This window comes from Chenopodium album, chromosome 27 (assembly GCF_948465745.1).
Source record: "Chenopodium album chromosome 27, dcCheAlbu1.1, whole genome shotgun sequence".
NCBI classification, from domain to species: Eukaryota; Viridiplantae; Streptophyta; class Magnoliopsida; order Caryophyllales; family Amaranthaceae; genus Chenopodium; species Chenopodium album.
In genome coordinates this window covers 4,903,192-4,923,133 of record NC_137860.1, presented here as the reverse complement: position 1 = coordinate 4,923,133, position 19,942 = coordinate 4,903,192, and the positions used below count along the sequence as shown (strand labels likewise).

The following is a 19,942-nucleotide window of genomic DNA, read 5'->3' as shown; positions in this document are numbered from 1 at the left end:
TAACTTATCTAAGTTAACTATAATTTTGTTGGTTTCAAAAAAACACAATTAACAAATGGCTAAGACGGTAAGACTTATAACTTAAGACTTATTCAAGTCTTGTTATAAGCATTTTTAGATGCAAACCTAATACATGTTGAGAAGGTGACATGTTATGTTTGTAGTGACATGTGACACATATTACTGACATGTCGAAGTTACAAAAGGTGACACGTGGAACATATTCTGTTTTTGAAACGCTTTTTAATATATAAGTATAGATTAATTAAGTCAAAATGCTAGAGAAAATTCCCTGCCTTTTTTTTTCTGAACAATTGACTCTTCTATAGGCAACAAAATTTTCCTAATAATAATTAATGATCGTTAAACCATCTCTATTAATAAAGGTATGCTAAACATTCTTTTAAATGGTCATAACTCAGAAAAAAGTAATCTATTTAGGATATGCAACATGTGTTACGTTTGTAGTTGTACACTTTGTACTTTTAAAAGTCAACGACTCAATGTGAGTATTTTTCAATTGTAGATCAAGATCAACGCCAGCATGCCCCAACACTCGAACAATTATGAGCTTAAATTAATCATTGATTACTCAATTAAACTTGGCTGTTAAATTACGAAACATAATCTATCATTCACTAACATATAATAATACACATTTTATGGTTTTTTTTCCCAAAATACACATGTATGCACTTGTAATCTTGTATTGCCTAAATTCCAAATTGCATTAGTATACATGCACTCTAAAGGTTACTATCTTAAATTATTGAGAACACTGCGGCTGATAAATCTTATAAATTATAGGATTCATAACTTGTATAAAAAGTGGATGAGACATGCATGTTAGGTTCATATCCAATTTTTGAAATGTAATGTACATACATGGACTGATTGACGTGGAATTGTTAACTCGCATGGGATACTACAAAGAAAAAAGAGAAAGATAGAGAATTGAGAGGGAAAGAGAGCATATAAAAGAGAGAAAAACTTGGAGAAAGAGGGACTAGCGTGGGGAGAGGAATAGATAATTGTTAAAAAATTAAAAATTAAAAATTAAAAAACTGGGTCGAAGTATCATTGTCCACCTCATGAAAAATGTTGTGTAAAATTAATACGCGTACTTGATTAGTCTAAAGTCTAAATCGAAGTCTAAATGGTACGGAGTAGTGTTGATAGTGAATTTCTAGCTATTTGGCTTATTGCAACAACTTGGGTCATTTGAAAGGACAATTTAGATCTCTTTTGCGAGTGTTGTTATATTCAACTAGGTCTCTTTTGCGAGTGTTGTTATTTTCAACTAATTCATATGATATGAATACAGACAGGCAAAGACAGCATCCAAAATATGGAGATCCCATGCAACGAACACAAGTCATTAAGTCAATATTTTTGTTTTGCACTCCAGCAACTAACTTAGTACGATTGTACGAGAATCTAAGAAAAATATGAATGCGTTGATCTCTAGTCAACTAACAACTCATCCTACTATAATTAAACCGTGTTAATAAAGTTGTTTTATATTTTTTATTGATTTATTTTAGATATAAATTGCCTTGATCTTTTGATGTCGGCATCATCAAAATTCAAGTGGAGTAGCTTATTTGATTGAGCTTCTACCAGTACTAAGGAGCAATAGAAAAAAGGCTTATATAGTACGAGTAGAAATAATGAGTAAAAATATATACATATTATCTATTATGAGATAATGAATACTCTTTTCATTTTAAAATAATAATTGACACAATTAAATTTAAATATACAGTCATAATATAGAAAACCCAGAAACAATAATCATTCTAAATCATTTCTTTTGTTAATACTCTGTACATTACAGGTTATTGTACACAAGAATATCCAATTATAAAATACAAAATCTAAAGTGAGAAAACAATCTTAAATATAAGGTTGACTTATATGAGTTATATCAAAGTCAACAATACATATACTATACTACCGGGCAGCAAACGACACCGTAAAATCAGTAGGAATTTTCATTTTGTCACACCAAACTTGAGATTCCAAATAAAGCTTGGATATTTTACCTGCCACGCGTCGCATATCCGGCCGTTTATTTGGGTCCACTTGTAAACAATCAACGGCCAATCGCGTCATTTTACCAGCCACCTCAACCGGGTACGAATCTTTTAGCCTTATGTCAATCCATTTCCTTAGCCTCCCTTCCCTCTCTACTCCACCTTCCTCCACCACTGCTCGGGCGGCTTCCACCGCCGATGTTTTTATGTACTCCTTCGTCGCTTTGTTATATTTATACTTTACCGGTTCCTCCCCTGACAACAACTCCACCAACACTACTCCGAATGCATACACATCGGATTTTCGAGTCCCTACCCCGGTCAATTGAAACTCCGGCGACATATACCTATATAACATTGGGAAAGATTATTATTATACAGCAGTTGGTTCGTGGAGGCGGATGCACGATCCACATGGTGCATCCGCTCCAAAATACAAAAATGCGGAATGAACATTCAATTATATACTAATGAACATGGTCATATAAAAGAACATAGTAGTCATTTATAATGTACATAGACATATACATAAAAGAACATAGTATTCATTATAATGTACATCAGTTTTTTATGCAACAATTTTGTATATATATTTTTTTTTAAAGAAATTTTGTACAATGAAATAGATAAATAGTACTATAATTATTTTTTTTACCATACATTAATTACAAATCATTTTTTTTTTTTTTACCAAAAGTTCACTTTCTCTCTCCAAACAAAACTTCAAACCCATTTAAATTCTTCAAACCTCAAACAAAATTTCAAGAAATTCGAAATTTTGAGCCCAAAATTGCTCAAGATGACAAATAAAAAAGAAAGGTAAGACTAAATTCGACATTTATACTTGTTTATTTGACATTCATACTTGTTTATTTTGAGTTTGAGTGTTTGTTTTTTATAAATTTGATTGAAAATTGTAATATTTGATTTTATTGAAAATTAATTGCGATTTTGATATAATTTTGTTGTTGCAATGAGAAATAAAATGAAATTCTTGAAGAAGATCAACCGATTAATATATTTTGGAAGAAGAAAGCAAACAAATAGACAAATTTAGAAAAAATTGTAGATCCAAATAATACAATGTACATTAAAATACAATAAAATGTTCTTTTTCATATTCTTATATGATGCAATAATACAATGTACCTAAAACATGTAACCAACATTATAACATATATGTTCATTAGAATATAATACAATGTAAATTATAATACAGTAAAATGTATATTTTCATATACATACATGATCATTTATACCAAATGTACATTTACTATATGAATAATGTTCTTTAATATCATTATGTTCTTTAGATTTACAAAAAAAACATATAAAACTGGATGTTCTTTATAAAATAGCTATATGTTCTTATAAGACAACACGGACTATCTAAATTACATAAAATACTCGTATCCACATATGACATACATATCGTTATCTAAATTAGTAGTTTGTCATTTTAATAAGAATAAAATAAAATTGAGCCGTCTTTTTATCATATATTAATCACAATAACATCACATTCAACTTAAGTTTGGTACTCCATACCTTAATTTGATGCAAAAATGCAGCGTGTGAGAATTGATAACTAGGAAGTGGGAACCACGATTATGACGAGCTAAATTTTGACCAAACTTTTTAGGATAAAAGGATAACACGAAATTCTTTATATTACTCGGCTATCTTCTTAATTCTACTTTCTACCAAATTTTTTTTGTCTAAATCCTTAATTCCCTCAAAATGTAACAACAATTAACTTCTTCTCTTACAAAACACAGACGAAACTATCATGTAATTTAATCATCTTCATGTCCAAATTCAAAAAACATTACTCGATATTATCTAGCACATAATTAACATGATTATTTATTCCGGACAGATGGATAATAAAAACTATAATTTCACATCTACCTTTATCTAGATTTAGTCATCATGAACTTATGTCCAACTTCAAATAACTTTATTAACTTATTATTAATGTCACGACTAATTTCAAACAGAGAACGTCAAACAATATTACCCAGATTAACTTATTACTTGTATTAACGTGATTACTAATTTCGAATAAAGGACATCAAACATAATGAATTTATTATTAACATGACGACTAATTCCGATAGAGATAGAACGACTAATTTCGAACAAAGGAAGTACGACTAAATTAAAAAAAAGTTACATACCCTGTAGTGCCGTTGAACTTGATACTGTTAGATCGGTTCAATTTCTTCGGAGAAGAACACAAACTTTCCTCCTCATCAACAATCTCTTCAACCTTATAACTAACACCCAAATCATCCAATTCCCTCTCCTCCGTCGGCTCGCCGCAAAGCTCGGCGGTCCCAAAATGGCAAAGCTTCGCATTAAACGAGGGCTCAGTAACAATAACACTGCTCGATTTAATATGATTATGAACAGATTTCACATCTAACCCAGTATTATTATTATGAATGTAATCAATCCCATTTGCTAGATCAGACGCAATCTGCATCCTCGACATCCACGAATCAAGAACAGTAAACCCCGGATTACTCTTATTATGCAACAAATCATACAAATTCGCACCTTCAATGAAGTCATAAACCAAATAAACATAATCCCCAGAAATCGAAGCTCCGATTAGATTAACAATTGCAACATGATGCGACCTACAGATGGATGACAACTTCTGTCGAACACTTGGTGGGCGTAAATCGATACTATGATGATTATTCACCTTCCTCTGGAATATCAACACGTCCTTTCCGAGCAAATGACATCGCCAACACCGGGACACAGAGTATGTTTTGGCGAGGAAGTTGTTGGTGGCGGACCGAATCTCGGAGATGTCGTAGAGGTGGGGGTTCTCGGGAAGCGAGTTGCGGAGGCTGGATAGAGAATGGCGGCTAGAGTGGGAGGTTGAAGAAGAGGTGAAATTGGAAGTGGGTTTGTTTAAGGTGGTTGATGGGTCGGAAGATGCGGCGGAGGAAACCGGAGTTGGGGTTGATTTGCCGGAGTTTGACGGTGGTTTACGGTGGTTGTTGCGGTGGCGGGGAGATGGGTTTTTTGGGTGTGGTGATGTGGGGGGTATGGCGTCTACTGCCATTTTTCTTCTGCACATAATATTTCGGATTTTTGTGGTGAATTTTTTTGGAGACGTTTATTTTTTATTTTAATACAAGTAATGTGAAATTTTGGGGGTATTTCATTTCATTTTCTTTGATTTGAATTAAATATTATTTTATTTAAAGTAATTGATTTGGGTTGGTTGTGATGTTGTGAAGTTGTTCAAAAAAACATAAATTAAAATGATTGGATAAAATTATTGTTGAGGAAAAATGTTTTTTTTTTTTTTTTTTTTTTTTTTTTTTTTTTTTTTGAGGAAAAATGGGGTCAAATTAATTTAAAATTAGAAAGGAAATAAAATTGTAGGGAAAAAATGGTGGGAAGAAAGACAAGAAAACAGAAGACTGTATAAACTAAGAGGAAAAGTGGCAATAAGTCAAACTTGATTTTTATTTTATTTTTTTAAATGATTAAAAAGGAAAGTGGACCTGCCTACTTATGGAGGCGGCACACCACCAATTTTTTATACATTTTGTGTAGCTACATTCATTAGTATTTATACTTTGTGGTTGTGTCATTACGATTTGATTGTGATTTTGTGAATATATAATTATAAGAACACTAGATTGCAATATTTTAAAAAATGAAGGAAAAAAATCGTTATAGATTAATAATGAATTTTAAATTACAAAATCTTTATAATTAAGATCATAAAAGTATTTTAAAGATGTGAAAAATGTAAATATTAAATCATATAAGTCATATGGTTTTTACATACTTTATATTATCTATAATAGAATTATTGAAGTTTTGTTTATTTTATTTTTATCATATTTGTCAATGTATAAATTCAACCATAAACATCTCTACTTAACAATTGATTAAAGTTATGAAACAATGAGAGAAATGTAAAGAAACGAGAACTCTTTGTTCAAAAAAAGAAGTAACAAGAACTCTTTTTTTTCCCCTAATCTATTTGTTACAAAAGTTAGTCAAAGCAAAGATGAAACTTGTAACATATATGATATGTATTACTATAATGTTTAGTTCTTATGAACAAATCTGATTTGAAATTTTAGATTTGACAAAAACTTAACCTTATTTATTTATGCACTAATAAAAAATCGTAAAATTTGATTTGAAATTTCAGATTTAACAAAAATTTGACCTTATTTATTTAAGCAATAACAAATATTCATGTTTATATGCACTTTTCAAATATAAAATTTTCATATTATATTAAAAACAAAAATGAAAATATTCAACAAAAGCAAATTAAAAGATAAGATCTGATTATTTTTAAAATAAGCTAATATCAACTTGTATAGTATGGTTAATTGATCATATAATCTACTACATTAATTTATTTGAAAAAAAAATTACTAGAATTAAAATAGAGCCAATTTCCATTACTTGGAGGTCTTAGACTAAGCTTGGTTCAAAAAAGAAAAAGGTGAATCCAATAACAGCCCAATAAGTGTTCATAGAAGCTCACACCATATTCAAGTGTGAATCCAAATTACCAAAATCCAAGTTATCTAGCAATGGGCTGAACCATAGCCTAAGCCTCATATTTTCTCAGGGCTTCCAGCCCAACAAATGTTCATAACTTTTTTCAGTGCAATAACAATTCAACCAAAACTATTTGGTCCATGAATTTCTCAATAGATTTTTACAAGTTCTAATATAATTCATACTAGATGAACCCCGTGCGATGCACGATTTGTTTGATTTTTTTAAAATAATTTTTTTTGTATTAATGTGCTAAAATTTGTTATATAGTAGATAAAATTCCTAATATTAAAAGATAATATATAATATTTAATTAATTTAACCTTAAAAATTTCATTCGCTAATTTTGCTTACGTGGCATTTGAATTATTTTATTCTAAAAGAAACTAATAATATCTTATTTAATTGGCTACAACAAAAATTTATAATCCTACATGACGCGCTAAGAAAATTATATCCTACGTGGTTCTTCAAAAACTTGGAAAAAACTCCCCTTTTTATATATATACTAGATATAAGCCCGTGCGATGCACGGATCGATCTATTTTTTAAAAAAAATATTTTTCATATTTATGTGATTACATTTGTTATTTTATTAGTTGTACGTAATATATCATTTTCTCCGTATTTGTTTTAAAATATTAGATAAAATTCCTAATCTCAAAAGATAATATCCTATTGTAGCGTTTTAAAAATATTAATCCTATGTGGCGCTCTAATAATTTTCTAAAAATAAAAATCCTACGTGGCGCTCTAAAATCTCGGGAAAAAACTCCCCTATATATGTATATATATATTAGATTAGTTGTACGTAATATACCATTTTCTCCGTATTGGTTTTAAAATATTAGATAAAATTCCTAATCTCAAAAGATTATATTTAGTATTTAATTAATGTAACCATTAAAATCTCATTAGTCAATCATGCTTATGTGGCACTTGAATTATTTATTGGATAAACTATAATTTATAATCCTACATGGCACGTTAATTAATCTTATATTAGGTGGCATAATCCTATGGGAGCGTTTTAAAAATATTAATCCTATGTGGCGCTCTAATAATTTTTTAAAAATAAAAATCCTACGTGGCGCTCTAAAATCTTGGGAAAAAACTCCCCTTTATATATATATATATATATATATATATATATATATATATATATATATATATATATATATATATATATATATATATATATATATTAGATAGATTAGATTTCATTAACCTAATACATTACGGACAAAGGACAAAATTAGAACAAATTTATTAAAAAAAAAAGTAAAAAAATACAAAGTAGTATTTGAAAATAAGATAAAAATAAGAATTTGAATCTAAATGTTAATAGGTAAGTTGTTGTTGGATTCATCTCAGGACCTATTCTGATTGATTGAACTAAATTGAACTTATTGGAGCTGAATTGAACTGAATACTTTATTGAGAGAAGGAAATTAAGATAAGAACTGAACTGAATTGAACTGAACTTATTGAAGCTGAACTGAACTGGACTACAAATAAGCTGAAGAGAACATGCCCTTAATGTACATTATTAGAATATCAAGTTTTAGCTAAAATTTTATTTTAAATAATAGCAATAAAAGATGCTCAAAGCTAAAAAATAAAATAAAAAATAATAATAAAAAAAAATGTGTCAATTATTCTAAGACGAAGGGACTAGTTTTTATGTAAACTTTGGAGTGTACCCATCAACCCAAAACGAATAAAGTGTATAAATAGCACTAGATTTGAAATGTACTCGTACGTGTGTAATACAATTGTTTTGAAATGAAAGTTACAACTACAACCTACAAGGTGTAATTGTTTTGCCCCATGGCTAATAAACTTGCACGACGGTATGAGTATGAATGTATGATGATGTGATTTTGAAATCAGATTGCCAAGTCTTGATCAATCATTTATCAAAGGCAGCCGTGTACTTCTCTAATTTTGATGGAGTTTGGATGACATTCTCCCTTAGTATTTCTTTTAATTCATTTTTGTGGTCTCATGTAAAGCAGGAAGTCATTTTATTACGCATCATCTCGCTAAATTAATTTTGTTTGGTATAAAACAAGTGTGGGTTAATCAGTGTCATAGGGAGATGACCCCTTTATGTACTCTCAAAAACTCTAGCCCTTGATTAATAAATTATTTCTGCATTTTTCAAAAAAAAAAAAAAAAAAAGTTGAATGAATTAGTGGTGTTCTAATTTTGGTAGCAAAATGCTACGAAAGAATTGGAGTTGAAAATTAAAATGGTATAGTCGTTATTAGATTGATGTTGAATGGCAAAGTTGTGAAGAGAAATTAAAGTTCAATTAAATGGGTCGTTGATAATTAATTAAGATAGTTAATTAGGGTATCAGCCTATCCTTACATGACAGATGACAGAGAGGGTAGGCTATCAATTAAGTTTTATTTAACTGACGTGATTGCATGACATCCTTTTCTTCTGACGGCTATCGTTTCTCTAATTAATCATTCTTGTTTTCTCTTTCTTCTTTAAATTAAGGGTAACGTTATATCATTATATGTAGCCCTTAGGACTATATATAAGTATTAAATATACTCATGGAAATTATATAAAATTGCGAATTTATGATAAAAACACGCGTAAATCAGTGTTATTAGTGTTTATATTTTGATGATTTCTTAACTTTTTACGATTTTCAAATGTAAATTTAATGCTTATATGTAGCCCTTAGAGCTATGTATAACATTTTCCTTAAATTAATTAACATAATTTAATGAATGCCTGCTTAGATACTTGTATTAAAGTTTTAATAATGACGTTTTAAGTTCATAAATTCTCCTTATAATAACTACTCCCTCCGTCCCCGAAAGAACGACCCATTTGGGTTGATTACGCGAAATTAAGAAAGTTAAATAAAAAGAAGTAAAAGTATATTGGTGTAACCCCCCGTATTTTTAAATATATTATTAATGAAATTATATTTTATTCATAATATTTATTTGTATTTTTTCGGATTTAATTTCAAAAGTTTCAAATTATTTTTGGGTTTGATGAACGATTTTATTACAAAGAACTTTTTATGAACCTTTCTTCAATAATTTATGTCCAACAAACAAACCAAACCCACTTTACTTTCTTAATTGACCCATTAATTTTATGAGGCCCAATCTTAAAACTAACCCTACACCACTCTCTCTCCTATAAATACCCCATACATCCCCAAAATTTCCCCACACAAAAGGTTAGTCTTATTTTCTTTCTCTTTTGTTTTATTAATTTGTGTAATTATAATTATTGATTATGGGTTTTGATTTTATTGTTTGAAATTAATTTAATTAGTATCAAATTGTATTTTGATGATTAAACTTTATAATTTCAGATTTTATAAATGTTATAATTTTCAGATTTTGTAAATTTTATAACCTAGGGTTTTTAATTATTGAAAATCATGATTTTAGGGTTTTTTATGAACAATTGATTTAGGGCTTTTATAGTAATGATGTTTTGAAATTTTGGTGATTATAACTACTAATTAGTTTAACTTAATTCCAGATTATTTTGAACTCGTAAATTTGTGTTTTAATGTTTAGATTTCGGTTCGTTAATATTAATCCCGTTTTAATCCCGATCAGGTTCTGAACTCATCCGATTTTGACAAAAAAGTAGTGTTTTCCATGTGGAAACGATGTTTTAAGAAAGAACTCACCCTCTCGTGGCCAAATTCTGCCTCTAAATATGATTTTCGGGCAGTTTTTCATTTTTAACGAAGTTTTTTTTTATGCTTAAAATTTTATCCTTGAGTTTGATTAATAAAATTAATTATGTTTAAAGTTAATTAAGCATATAAATATGTTTTTTTTTTTATTTTAATAAGTTTTTCATCATATTATATTGTTGGAAATTACTTGGGTTAGTAATATTAATTGTTGATTGTTTTCTAGGAAGTGATTATTCCCTAGGAGAATTTTAAGTGATTAAAAGTGGCTCAAAGGATTGTTTGTACGGGGTACGTACATGTCTACTTCGTTGCAAGTAGTATCATGTTTAGGTACCAAAAGGAAAGAACTTAGTTTCATGATTAGAGAACACTTGGATGGAAATTGTTTGGTTATATATTTAATTAATTCATGTATTTATGTTATGAGGCATGTTTTGGTGAATTAATTATGCTTGTATGGAATTATGGATGTAAGTATGTGGAATTATATTGGATTAATTGTTTGTATGGAATGTTGATACAAACATATTTTATTGGATTGGTTTGTTAACCACATTTGGATTATTAAAGGATTGGAATTGAATGGTTTAAGTGGAATGAATTTATTAATTATTCCACAATGTTATTATTTATTTATTTATTACTCAATCATGACTTGTTAGTATGTTGAGTAAAGGTGGTTTATTAAGCCGAAATGGCTAGGTGGGTTTACTATGTTCAACAATTTTGGATAATTTAGAAGTTTAATGGAATTAAAGGTCAATTTGTGATGTGAACACCATTGTCCTAAATAAGATTAAAAATGAATTGATGTATGATTGTTATGTATGGTCTTCTTGATTGAGTCGGCTATTAATTAAAGTTGTAATCACGTAAAGTGAAACATGGATGAGCAATAAAACTCTGGAAAGCGTGCACTTCTAGAGTATTGACAATTATGGGTTGGGGTACACGGTGGTAGCCCGTGGCTTTTCGAGGCTTGTTTGATCAACATGTCCTCTTCTCTTTTGGTATTTACATTTTATTTTATAATGAAAGTTAGATGGGATCCTAGACTAACTTTGTGAGAATGGAGTCGCGCCCATTCTTGCATCGCGCTAAACTTTTATTTCAAATGGTCATTTGGGACCAAAATGATTTGGTGGATTGGACAACCTCGTCTATTGCTTACTCCAAATTAAATTAATGAATTGAATATAAAGAGTCAAGTATTTGGAATTAGTTAGTAAGTATGTTGAGTCAGTTGAATTGTTTAAGTGTGGAGTCTTGATTAAATAAATTTGTGTTATATGTTTATTTACTTTAATTAGTTGAGCATGCTAAGTTTTGTAAGTTGTAGCTTGTATGTACTCAGCTTTGCTGATTGCGTGCTTTTATGTATGTTTTCTTTTGGTCATGGCCTTCGCCTTTCAATGACCCTGTGATGATCCAATTATTACACTTGTATTATTGGGGAGCAGTATTGCACAGGTTAGCTTGATGATGTGAAGTTCATGGGTTTGACAATCGCATTGTCAAGGGATGGTGTGATTGAGCGTATTCGTTCTTTGTGTCGAACTTATTTATATTTTGCTATTTCATTTATGTTTTTGACTTTGATTATTGGTTTGGTTTTAAATAAGAGCCTTTATGGTTCCACTTTGTAAGCTTTGGCTTATTCGTTTTCTAAACTATGTTATTTTAAAGACTTAAGTTTGATTTTTCCGCTGCGATACTTTGATAAAGCCTTAACGTTTTAACACGTGCGCGGTAGCACGTCAATGATTCTCCACTATTTTATTTAAAATAAGTGGTTTGAAAAAGGGAGAATTATTGGGGTGTTACAATTGGAAAGATAAATTTACATGGGGTTTGTAAAAAAATAGAGAGATAAAGTAATAAAATTACATGGAAAATCAAAATTATATATTGAAAAGCTAATTTTGCACAAATATTGTTGCAAATTGGTGGGTGTTTAATGCAAATGGGTCATTCTTTTTTGGACTAAAATTAGGCCAAATGGGTCGTTCTTTCAGGAACGGAGGGAGTAGATGGAGTATGATGAGTTGTGCCGATATATAATAGGAAACAATAATGTCGTAAAATAATAGAGTATGAGTGTATAATTTGTGTCGATAAAGCCGAAAAGTAATACTCCCTCCATCCTTTTATTAAAATCCATTATTTCTTTTTTGGCAAATCAAAATTAAGGGTCTGTTCACATTTACTGAATTGAGCTGAACTGAACTAATTGGAGCTGAACTGAATTGAACTAAGCTGAAATGAAATTTTATGAGAGAGAGAAATTAAGAGCTGAACTGAACTGATTGGAGCTGAACTGAACTGAACTGATTAGAGCTGAACTGAACTAAACTGAAATTAAGTAAATGTGAACAGGCCCTAAAGCTCATTGTTAGAATCTTTTCCTATTTAGTAAGTGGTTTTTTTTTATTATTTTTATTTTTTTTAACTTCATTCTTCTAACTTAATCTCCAAATTTTCCTCAACTTTTACTAATTTTGTGTGCCAAATATTTTAGGCATTTATTAATCCACCAACATATGTTCTCTCTCCTCATTCTTCTTCTTCTTTTTGGCATTTATTACTTTTTTTTTTCTTTTTCTCTCACTTGTTATTTAATGCGCTTAGACGTTGTTTGACAATTGGCTGTTGGCTGCTGGCTATTTAACTTGGCTTGTTTGACTAACTGTTAGTATTGGTCGTTTGACCATTTGTTGTATGTACATATGTTTGGTAAAATCAATTGTTAAAAGACATTATTAAGTGTTCTTATTCATTTATTATAAGTATTATTAATTACTAATTACTAGTTACTAATTTCTAATTATTAATTACTAATACAAAATACTAGTAACTATTTATTATTAATTACTTAAGTATTAATTTATCACTCCTACTAACTACTACTCCCTCCGTCCCCTATTGATGGTCATTTTTGCTAAAAAATCACGGGAATTAAGGAGAAATAAAGAAAGTACATTGAAAAAGTAAATTTACATCGGGTATGCAAAAAAGTAGAGAGAGAAAGTAATTAAAGTACATGGGAAAGTAAAATTTACATGGAAAAGTTAAATTTACACAAATATTTTTGCAAATGTTAGAGAATTTTGGTAAAAAAATAATATTAATGGTATTTGAAAAAAGCAAATGTGACTAACATTTTGAGTCACCAAAAATGACAAAAGTGACCATCAATAGGGGACGGAGGGAGTAGTTATTAAGTATAAAAAAACTAATCATTAATTACTAATTATTAATTATATATTACTAATTTTTATTATTAATTACTAACTATTAATACTAATTACTAAGTACTACTAATTATTAATTATTGATAATTAACTATTATTAATAACTACTCCCTCCGTTTCATAATAGTAGTCCCATATACTATTTTGGGTGTTTCAAAAAGATATACCCATATTGAATATATTTCATTGATAACTTGATTTATTTTGGAATTAATAAGTTGTGGATTGATGACATGACTCTAAGTAAGGAATTTTTGCTTTAAATTATGCAATTATGACTTGTGATTTCCTAATAAAAAATTTAAAAAATTAAATAAGGTAAACTAATTATGAATCATGTTGTACTTTAATGTTAGATTCCAAATATATTTTTTTTCTTATTTTATGTGATTGATTCCATATGGGACTAACATTATGAAAAGGAGGGAGTATTAATTTTTAATTGCTAATTATTAATGATTAATTATAAGTTATTAATTACTAATTACTTATTACTAATTATTAATCACTAGTCACTAATTACTAATAACTAATTATTAATTATTAACTATTATTTTTTAATTATTAATCAAGGATAAAAAAAGTAATTTGTTTAATGAAATGCCAAAAGGCAAAACCAAAAAGCTCATAAGACTAGCATTTTGTTTTTGTGGGAAAACTGGCTTCGGCTAGCTAAAAAGTCATTCACTAAACATGTATTTTAGCTGTTTGACCAAAAGAAAAAGCCAAAAGCTAATAAAAAAAGCCAGCCAAAAGCCATTTACCATACAAGGCCTTAATGTACTTTGGTACTTCCAATCACATGGTTTAAGGAATCTATAAAAACCTTAATTCCTGTGAAAATGAGAAAAGAGACTCTAATAAAAGGACGGAAGGAGTACTTGTTTTAATTTTAAAGATAAATTTGGTATAAGAGCTTGCCTCACGATATGTGACCCTAAATGACTGAAGTTCATTAGGACAAAGTAAAAGGGACCTTACATGTGAGTTGAGGGATAGTGTTGATAAATAGACTTTCACCACATGTAAGTGTTCTACATTGGTTGAAGAAGAGAGAGTTAATCACTTTATAAAATTAAAGGGGACCACTCCTCCTATTGGCATATGGGTTTGGATGAAAACCTCCTTTGAATTTGTTAAATGGACTCTCTCTCTTGGTTTGTGGGTGCAGCAGCCCAATCTTGCATTTAATTACAGTATGTTCTTTTATCATTATAGACTCGGTACGAGTAATTATTTTTCGTAAAAGTCCGTTAAAAAAAAAAATAAGAACCACTCATATTATTTAATCCATGTTTATAAAATTTTAATTTTGAGGTTAATTGTAGGTAAAATAATATTTCAGTAATTTCACCCATCTTTTATTGATTGTAATACCTTACAGGGTTACTTTTACATTTATTAATGTGTAATTTAATCATTAATATCTATAATTCATTAATTCTATAACTCTTCCATCCTAGGACCTGTTCTCATACGTTGAAATTCAATTCAGTTCAGTTTAGTTCAACTCCTAATTTCCTTCTCTTAAAAAATATTCATTTCAGTTCAGTTCAACTCAGCTCAGTTCAGTTCAGCTGAGTTCAGTCAATGAAAACAGACCCTTATTTTACTTGTTTCACCTTATAAAAAAAATTCTACATATAACGTGTAGTATTACTATATCGATTAAAGGAGCAATTATAATGAGACCAGGGAAGTATTCAAAACAATTAGTTAATGAAAAAGTTGATACTTCAATTTGTGGAAGCCAATCAACTCAACCGATCATTGTACATTGCAAATCTTAATTTCTAGTATGTAATGTGGAATATTAATGTATTCATCTCCAGATATATCAAAAGTTTATGAGTTTTTACTCAATACTCCCTCCGTCCCATTTTGATAGTTCCTTATGGGCATTTTTCACCGGAATTAATAAACACAAATAATGATGTTATATAATGTGCTTTGATAAATGTGGAATCCCATTTCACCTATGATTATTACGTGCAACTATGCCCTCATTTAATTACAAGTTTACCATTAGTGCAAATAAAACCTGTATTTTCTTCCACAAGAAATGTTGGAGGCCGGGTTATGAGTGTGTACCAGAAACTATTTAAAGATATAGAAATTGAGAATTATTTATACGGAAGGATACAGACAATAAAACTAATTACGAAAGAGACGCACAATATTTAATGTGGGAAAAATCCTTAACTAGAAGCAAAAAACCCATGAATGACAAGCACCTATAAATTCCATTGTACGAAAATATAGAAGAGTACAAGTTTCCTAGAATACTGGAGGCAAGTTATAAGAATACTATCTTACTATACTTATTGTCTGCAATTGTTTCATTGTTTGCCCCAAACTATAAATTCACTTTATTAAGGCTTTGGGTAAAAAATGGTGCATATCAGTATATGGGTTGATACAATTATCAATGAGAAGAGAGACAGAGAGAGTGCAAGTGGGAAAACATGTCAAAAGTAATATGAGACAATTTTTTGGGGACACCTAAAAAAGGCAAGTAGAGCAAACAATAGGGGACAGAGGGAGTAATACAAGGGAAAAGTGGATTAGGGAGTGTTTGAATCATCAGGTGAGCCCAACTCTCTTGAACAATGAAATTACCAAAATACCCCCAATGCAAATCCTCAATTAGACTTTCAAAAATTGACCAGGCCCAAATTTTGAGACACCCTAATCCGTGTTTGTACAGCACACAGGCTCAAGTACATATGTAGGTGATGATCTCACCCATCCTTATAAATGTTGATTCGTCACATTATACAAAGGGGCAATTAATCACTTTCTCTAGATTCTTTTTCAACAAACGTCATTTTCTTACTTGACCATCGGAGGAGTATTCTCAAGAACACATCGAGACAATTAACTTTGCTCATTTTACCAAACTCGGTTTGCCCTAATGAGCACCCCCCCCCCCTCCCCAACCCTCACTTTCCCTCATCAGATTTTTTAGGCAGAAATAGGGAGATTGTGTGCATGTAGAATATGCAATCATTCAATTTCTTAGAGAGTTAGGAACACAAAGAGTGTATAAGAGGATGGTCAAGATCGATCTTAGGGGAACATTGGAGGATGCAAATGGATTGCATGATCCCAAATAATGTTCAGCATCACAAATTTATAGTTGGTGTATAAAGGTGGAGGAAGTTTGTAAAAGCATATGCACTCATGCATGCTCTTCAAATTAAATTCTCAACATGTATATAAAATTAAGGGCTTGTTTTACATTGCTTTTTGTTTTTAGTTTTTTGTTTTTTTAAAACAAAGAACCATAAATAGGAAACAAGCTATAAAAAGATATTTCCACTATTCTGCTGTCAGTTTTCAAAATTACCATGAATTTGATCATCATTTTGACGATTTTTTTATTCATTATATGACATATATTATATGATTTTGAGAAACAAAAAACAGAAAATCACATTGATGACAAACTAAGGAACTATTCTGATTGATTGAACTGAGCTGAACTGAACTGAATATTTTATAAAAGAAAGAAATTAAGAACTGAATTAAACTGAACTGAACTTATTGAATCTGAACTGAACTGAACTGGAAATAATGAAGAGAACAAGCCCTAATCCTAAATTTCATGAAAATACCAATTTTAACATCTTTCACACTTTTTCACCTACATGTTAGTATTTTCGAGAAAAATAATTGGGCCTATTAAATTTGGGTCATCCCACACTTACCATGACACCAAAATTGCGGTTTAAATAATCATTTAAACTTAATTGGGTCAACACATATAAATTTAAAAAATCAATTGTATTATGCATTGAAACAGGTAGGTGGCAAATATCCTCTCAAATTGAATTATGGGCCTGTTCTTTTGAGCTGTTGTGGTCTGCTCTTCTCTACTGAATCCTGCTAAAATCTACTTGCTTTGCTTTACTAGCCCCTACTTAAATCTACTTTGTTCTGCAGAGTGTTAATAATTTGCTGACACTTGCTTTGCGAGTGTTAATAATCTGTTGACACCTGCTCTGCTGAAATCTGTTCCAATCTGCTTAGAAGTTCATAAGACTACGGTTGTGCTCTATTCCTCTAATAAAAAATTCATGGTGTTCTTAAATACTACCTCCGTTTTTATTTAGTTGACACGTTTTGACTTTTGCACTATTCACACACCTCCCTTTGACCGTGTTTTGTGTTTTATACGTAATGAAAAATATAGTCATGTGGGATCTTGTTAGATTCGTCACGTTATATACTTTTAAAATATCAACTTTTCATAATTTTTATATATCGGTAATTAAAGATATTAATAATTGAATAAGTACATTGGCAAACGTGATTAAAGAAACGTGTCAACTAAAAAGAAACGGAAGAAGTATATAAAGTCTCTATTCACTTTACAATTGATTTTATTCTTTTTGCTCGAAAAAAGAAGATAAATGAAACATTTATTTACTCTGTAACACAAACAGAGCACGTAGTTTATGGAAAATTTAACCCCAAAGTTACAAACAGTAGAGTAGTACAGTAAAAATTTAGTAGAGTGCAGGTGTAGCTAGAGTTAAGTCTGGCAAAAAGAGCAGCTTTTGTTAAAATCAGAAGATAATTGCTAAAATAGTAAGCAAAAGATACGATCCACAGTTAAATAAAATTTACTTAATGCCTAGATTTGTGGGCATGTTTACAGTGAAGTAAGTACGCTGTAAGTGTGACGTTAACACTCACTTTTCCACTCTTCCTCCTATCCGTACTATTTCCACTCTGCCCAACTTCACAATTTTTTTTTTATTTATTTATTTTTTTTAAATATATGTATTTTTTTATTTATTAAATTGATTGTCTTCGGTGACTCTCTTTCTGATTTTCTTTTTTGGTAATGGTGAAAGGGTTTTTTTGTTAATAAGGAGTACCAAAATTAAATTAGGTTTAGGGTATAATTTTATTGTAGTACTCCATTTTCGTCTTTAAGATTTAACTTAATTACATATTTCTTCCGTTTCTTTATAGTTACAACACACAGTACACTTTATCATGGTATTTAAGAAAAATGGACCTCACATGTTATAATACATTTGAAATGGGGTTAAAAGGTTGTTAGGAGTATAACCAAGTGGGACGTGTGCTTTAATCAAAGGTAATAGTACAATTTCACCATAAAAACCTTTCTTTTATAGTGTGTTGCAACTATTGTGACATTTCTATTTTAGGAAAGTGTTGCAACTATAAAGAAACGGAAGAAGTATTATTTGTGTCTATTTTTAATTGTCTTACTGTAGTAGATATTATTGAGGACATTCTAATCACTCATTAAAGCATGAACAATGGTGAGTTAGTAGTAACTCACAACACTCTCTTTACTCTTTGTGACTTAACTCACCATTGTGGAAAGTGACCCACAAGTTACTCATGGTAAGGAGTACTCCTCACTGCTGAGTAACCGGTGAGTAACTGACATGCTCGTACTCTCCATGTTTTAATACGTGTTACACTTACTAAATGTAGTCGTGTTTCAATAAGTGTTACACTTCTATTTTTGACAAAAAACTACATTTAAATATATCTTTGTTTTTTCATGGTCTCCACCCAAACTCACTACTACTTATTTCATTATTTCTATCTTCTCATATTCATTATTTTTCAATAAACTATTAACCCCACTATCTTTCTTTTACAATTTTTTAATACTCTAACTACTCCACTTACCTCTTATTTTATTTAAGTCAATTATATTGCCTAAAACTATGTGCCACTCAAAGTGTCACACTTATTAAAACACGGAGATATTAATTTTTTTTATTTTTATTTTGCTATTATCCATTTTTTTTTTTTTTTTTTTTTTTTTTTTTTTTTTTTTAAAAAAAAGTGACTCATAATAATAACTTTAAGATAGTGGAAAGTGAGGTGGATGAAGATGATTGGGAAGAGAGAGAAATAAATAAGGTGACTTGTAATGGTTATGAGCTACCATCGACCATTGCTCATGCTCTTATGAGAAACAACTTTTGTTTCACTAATGGCATTTTGGAAATTATTGACAGGTTTTTATCTTTGTTGTGCTGCTGACTGGGCATAGTGGGACAACTTGATCATGTATTTATCACGTGTGAATGCTGGATAAGCAACTCTGACACATCACAATACACGTGACCACTAAAAGGCATGAAAAATATTGTTTTACCACCATGAGAAACATATTTCGTTTCTCAATATGAGGAATAAGGAATTTCCCGTTATTATTTGGTTCACAATAGATTTTTTTTTTTAATTTTTTTTATAGATAATTGTATTTCATGGAAATTGAAATTCCACTTTAAACTTTCTTGAAATTGTTATGTGAAGTAGGTATTTACAAATTATGAAAATTTTGAGTTATGACGGGGAACTTGGTAATTTGTTTCCCATATTTTGTGAAGATATGAGAATTCTTGTAAATT

The 19,942-nt window shown here is 29.8% G+C and overlaps 1 protein-coding gene across 1 annotated transcript; it reads right to left on the bottom strand.

Moving 5' to 3' along the window:
• Positions 1-1,805: 1,805 nt before the first annotated feature.
• On the bottom strand, positions 1,806-5,343 carry LOC145620857 (protein CYTOSOLIC ABA RECEPTOR KINASE 9-like). Its single transcript, XM_081675578.1, has 2 exons — positions 4,217-5,343; positions 1,806-2,383 (listed from the first exon to the last, which is right to left on the bottom strand). The coding sequence occupies exons 1-2, from the start codon at positions 5,131-5,133 to the stop codon at positions 1,954-1,956; spliced, it is 1,347 nt and encodes a 448-aa protein (XP_081531704.1). The 5' UTR covers positions 5,134-5,343; the 3' UTR covers positions 1,806-1,953.
• Positions 5,344-19,942: the final 14,599 nt, after the last annotated feature.

Excerpts from the sequence above, each read along its gene's own strand:
- LOC145620857 (XM_081675578.1), bottom strand. The coding sequence starts at position 5,133 with ATGTGCAGAAGAAAAATGGCAGTAGACGCCATACCCCCCACATCACCA. Across the intron at positions 2,384-4,216 it reads AAGTTCAACGGCACTACAGG|GTATATGTCGCCGGAGTTTC; the intron begins GTATGTAACTTT and ends AATGTTATATAG.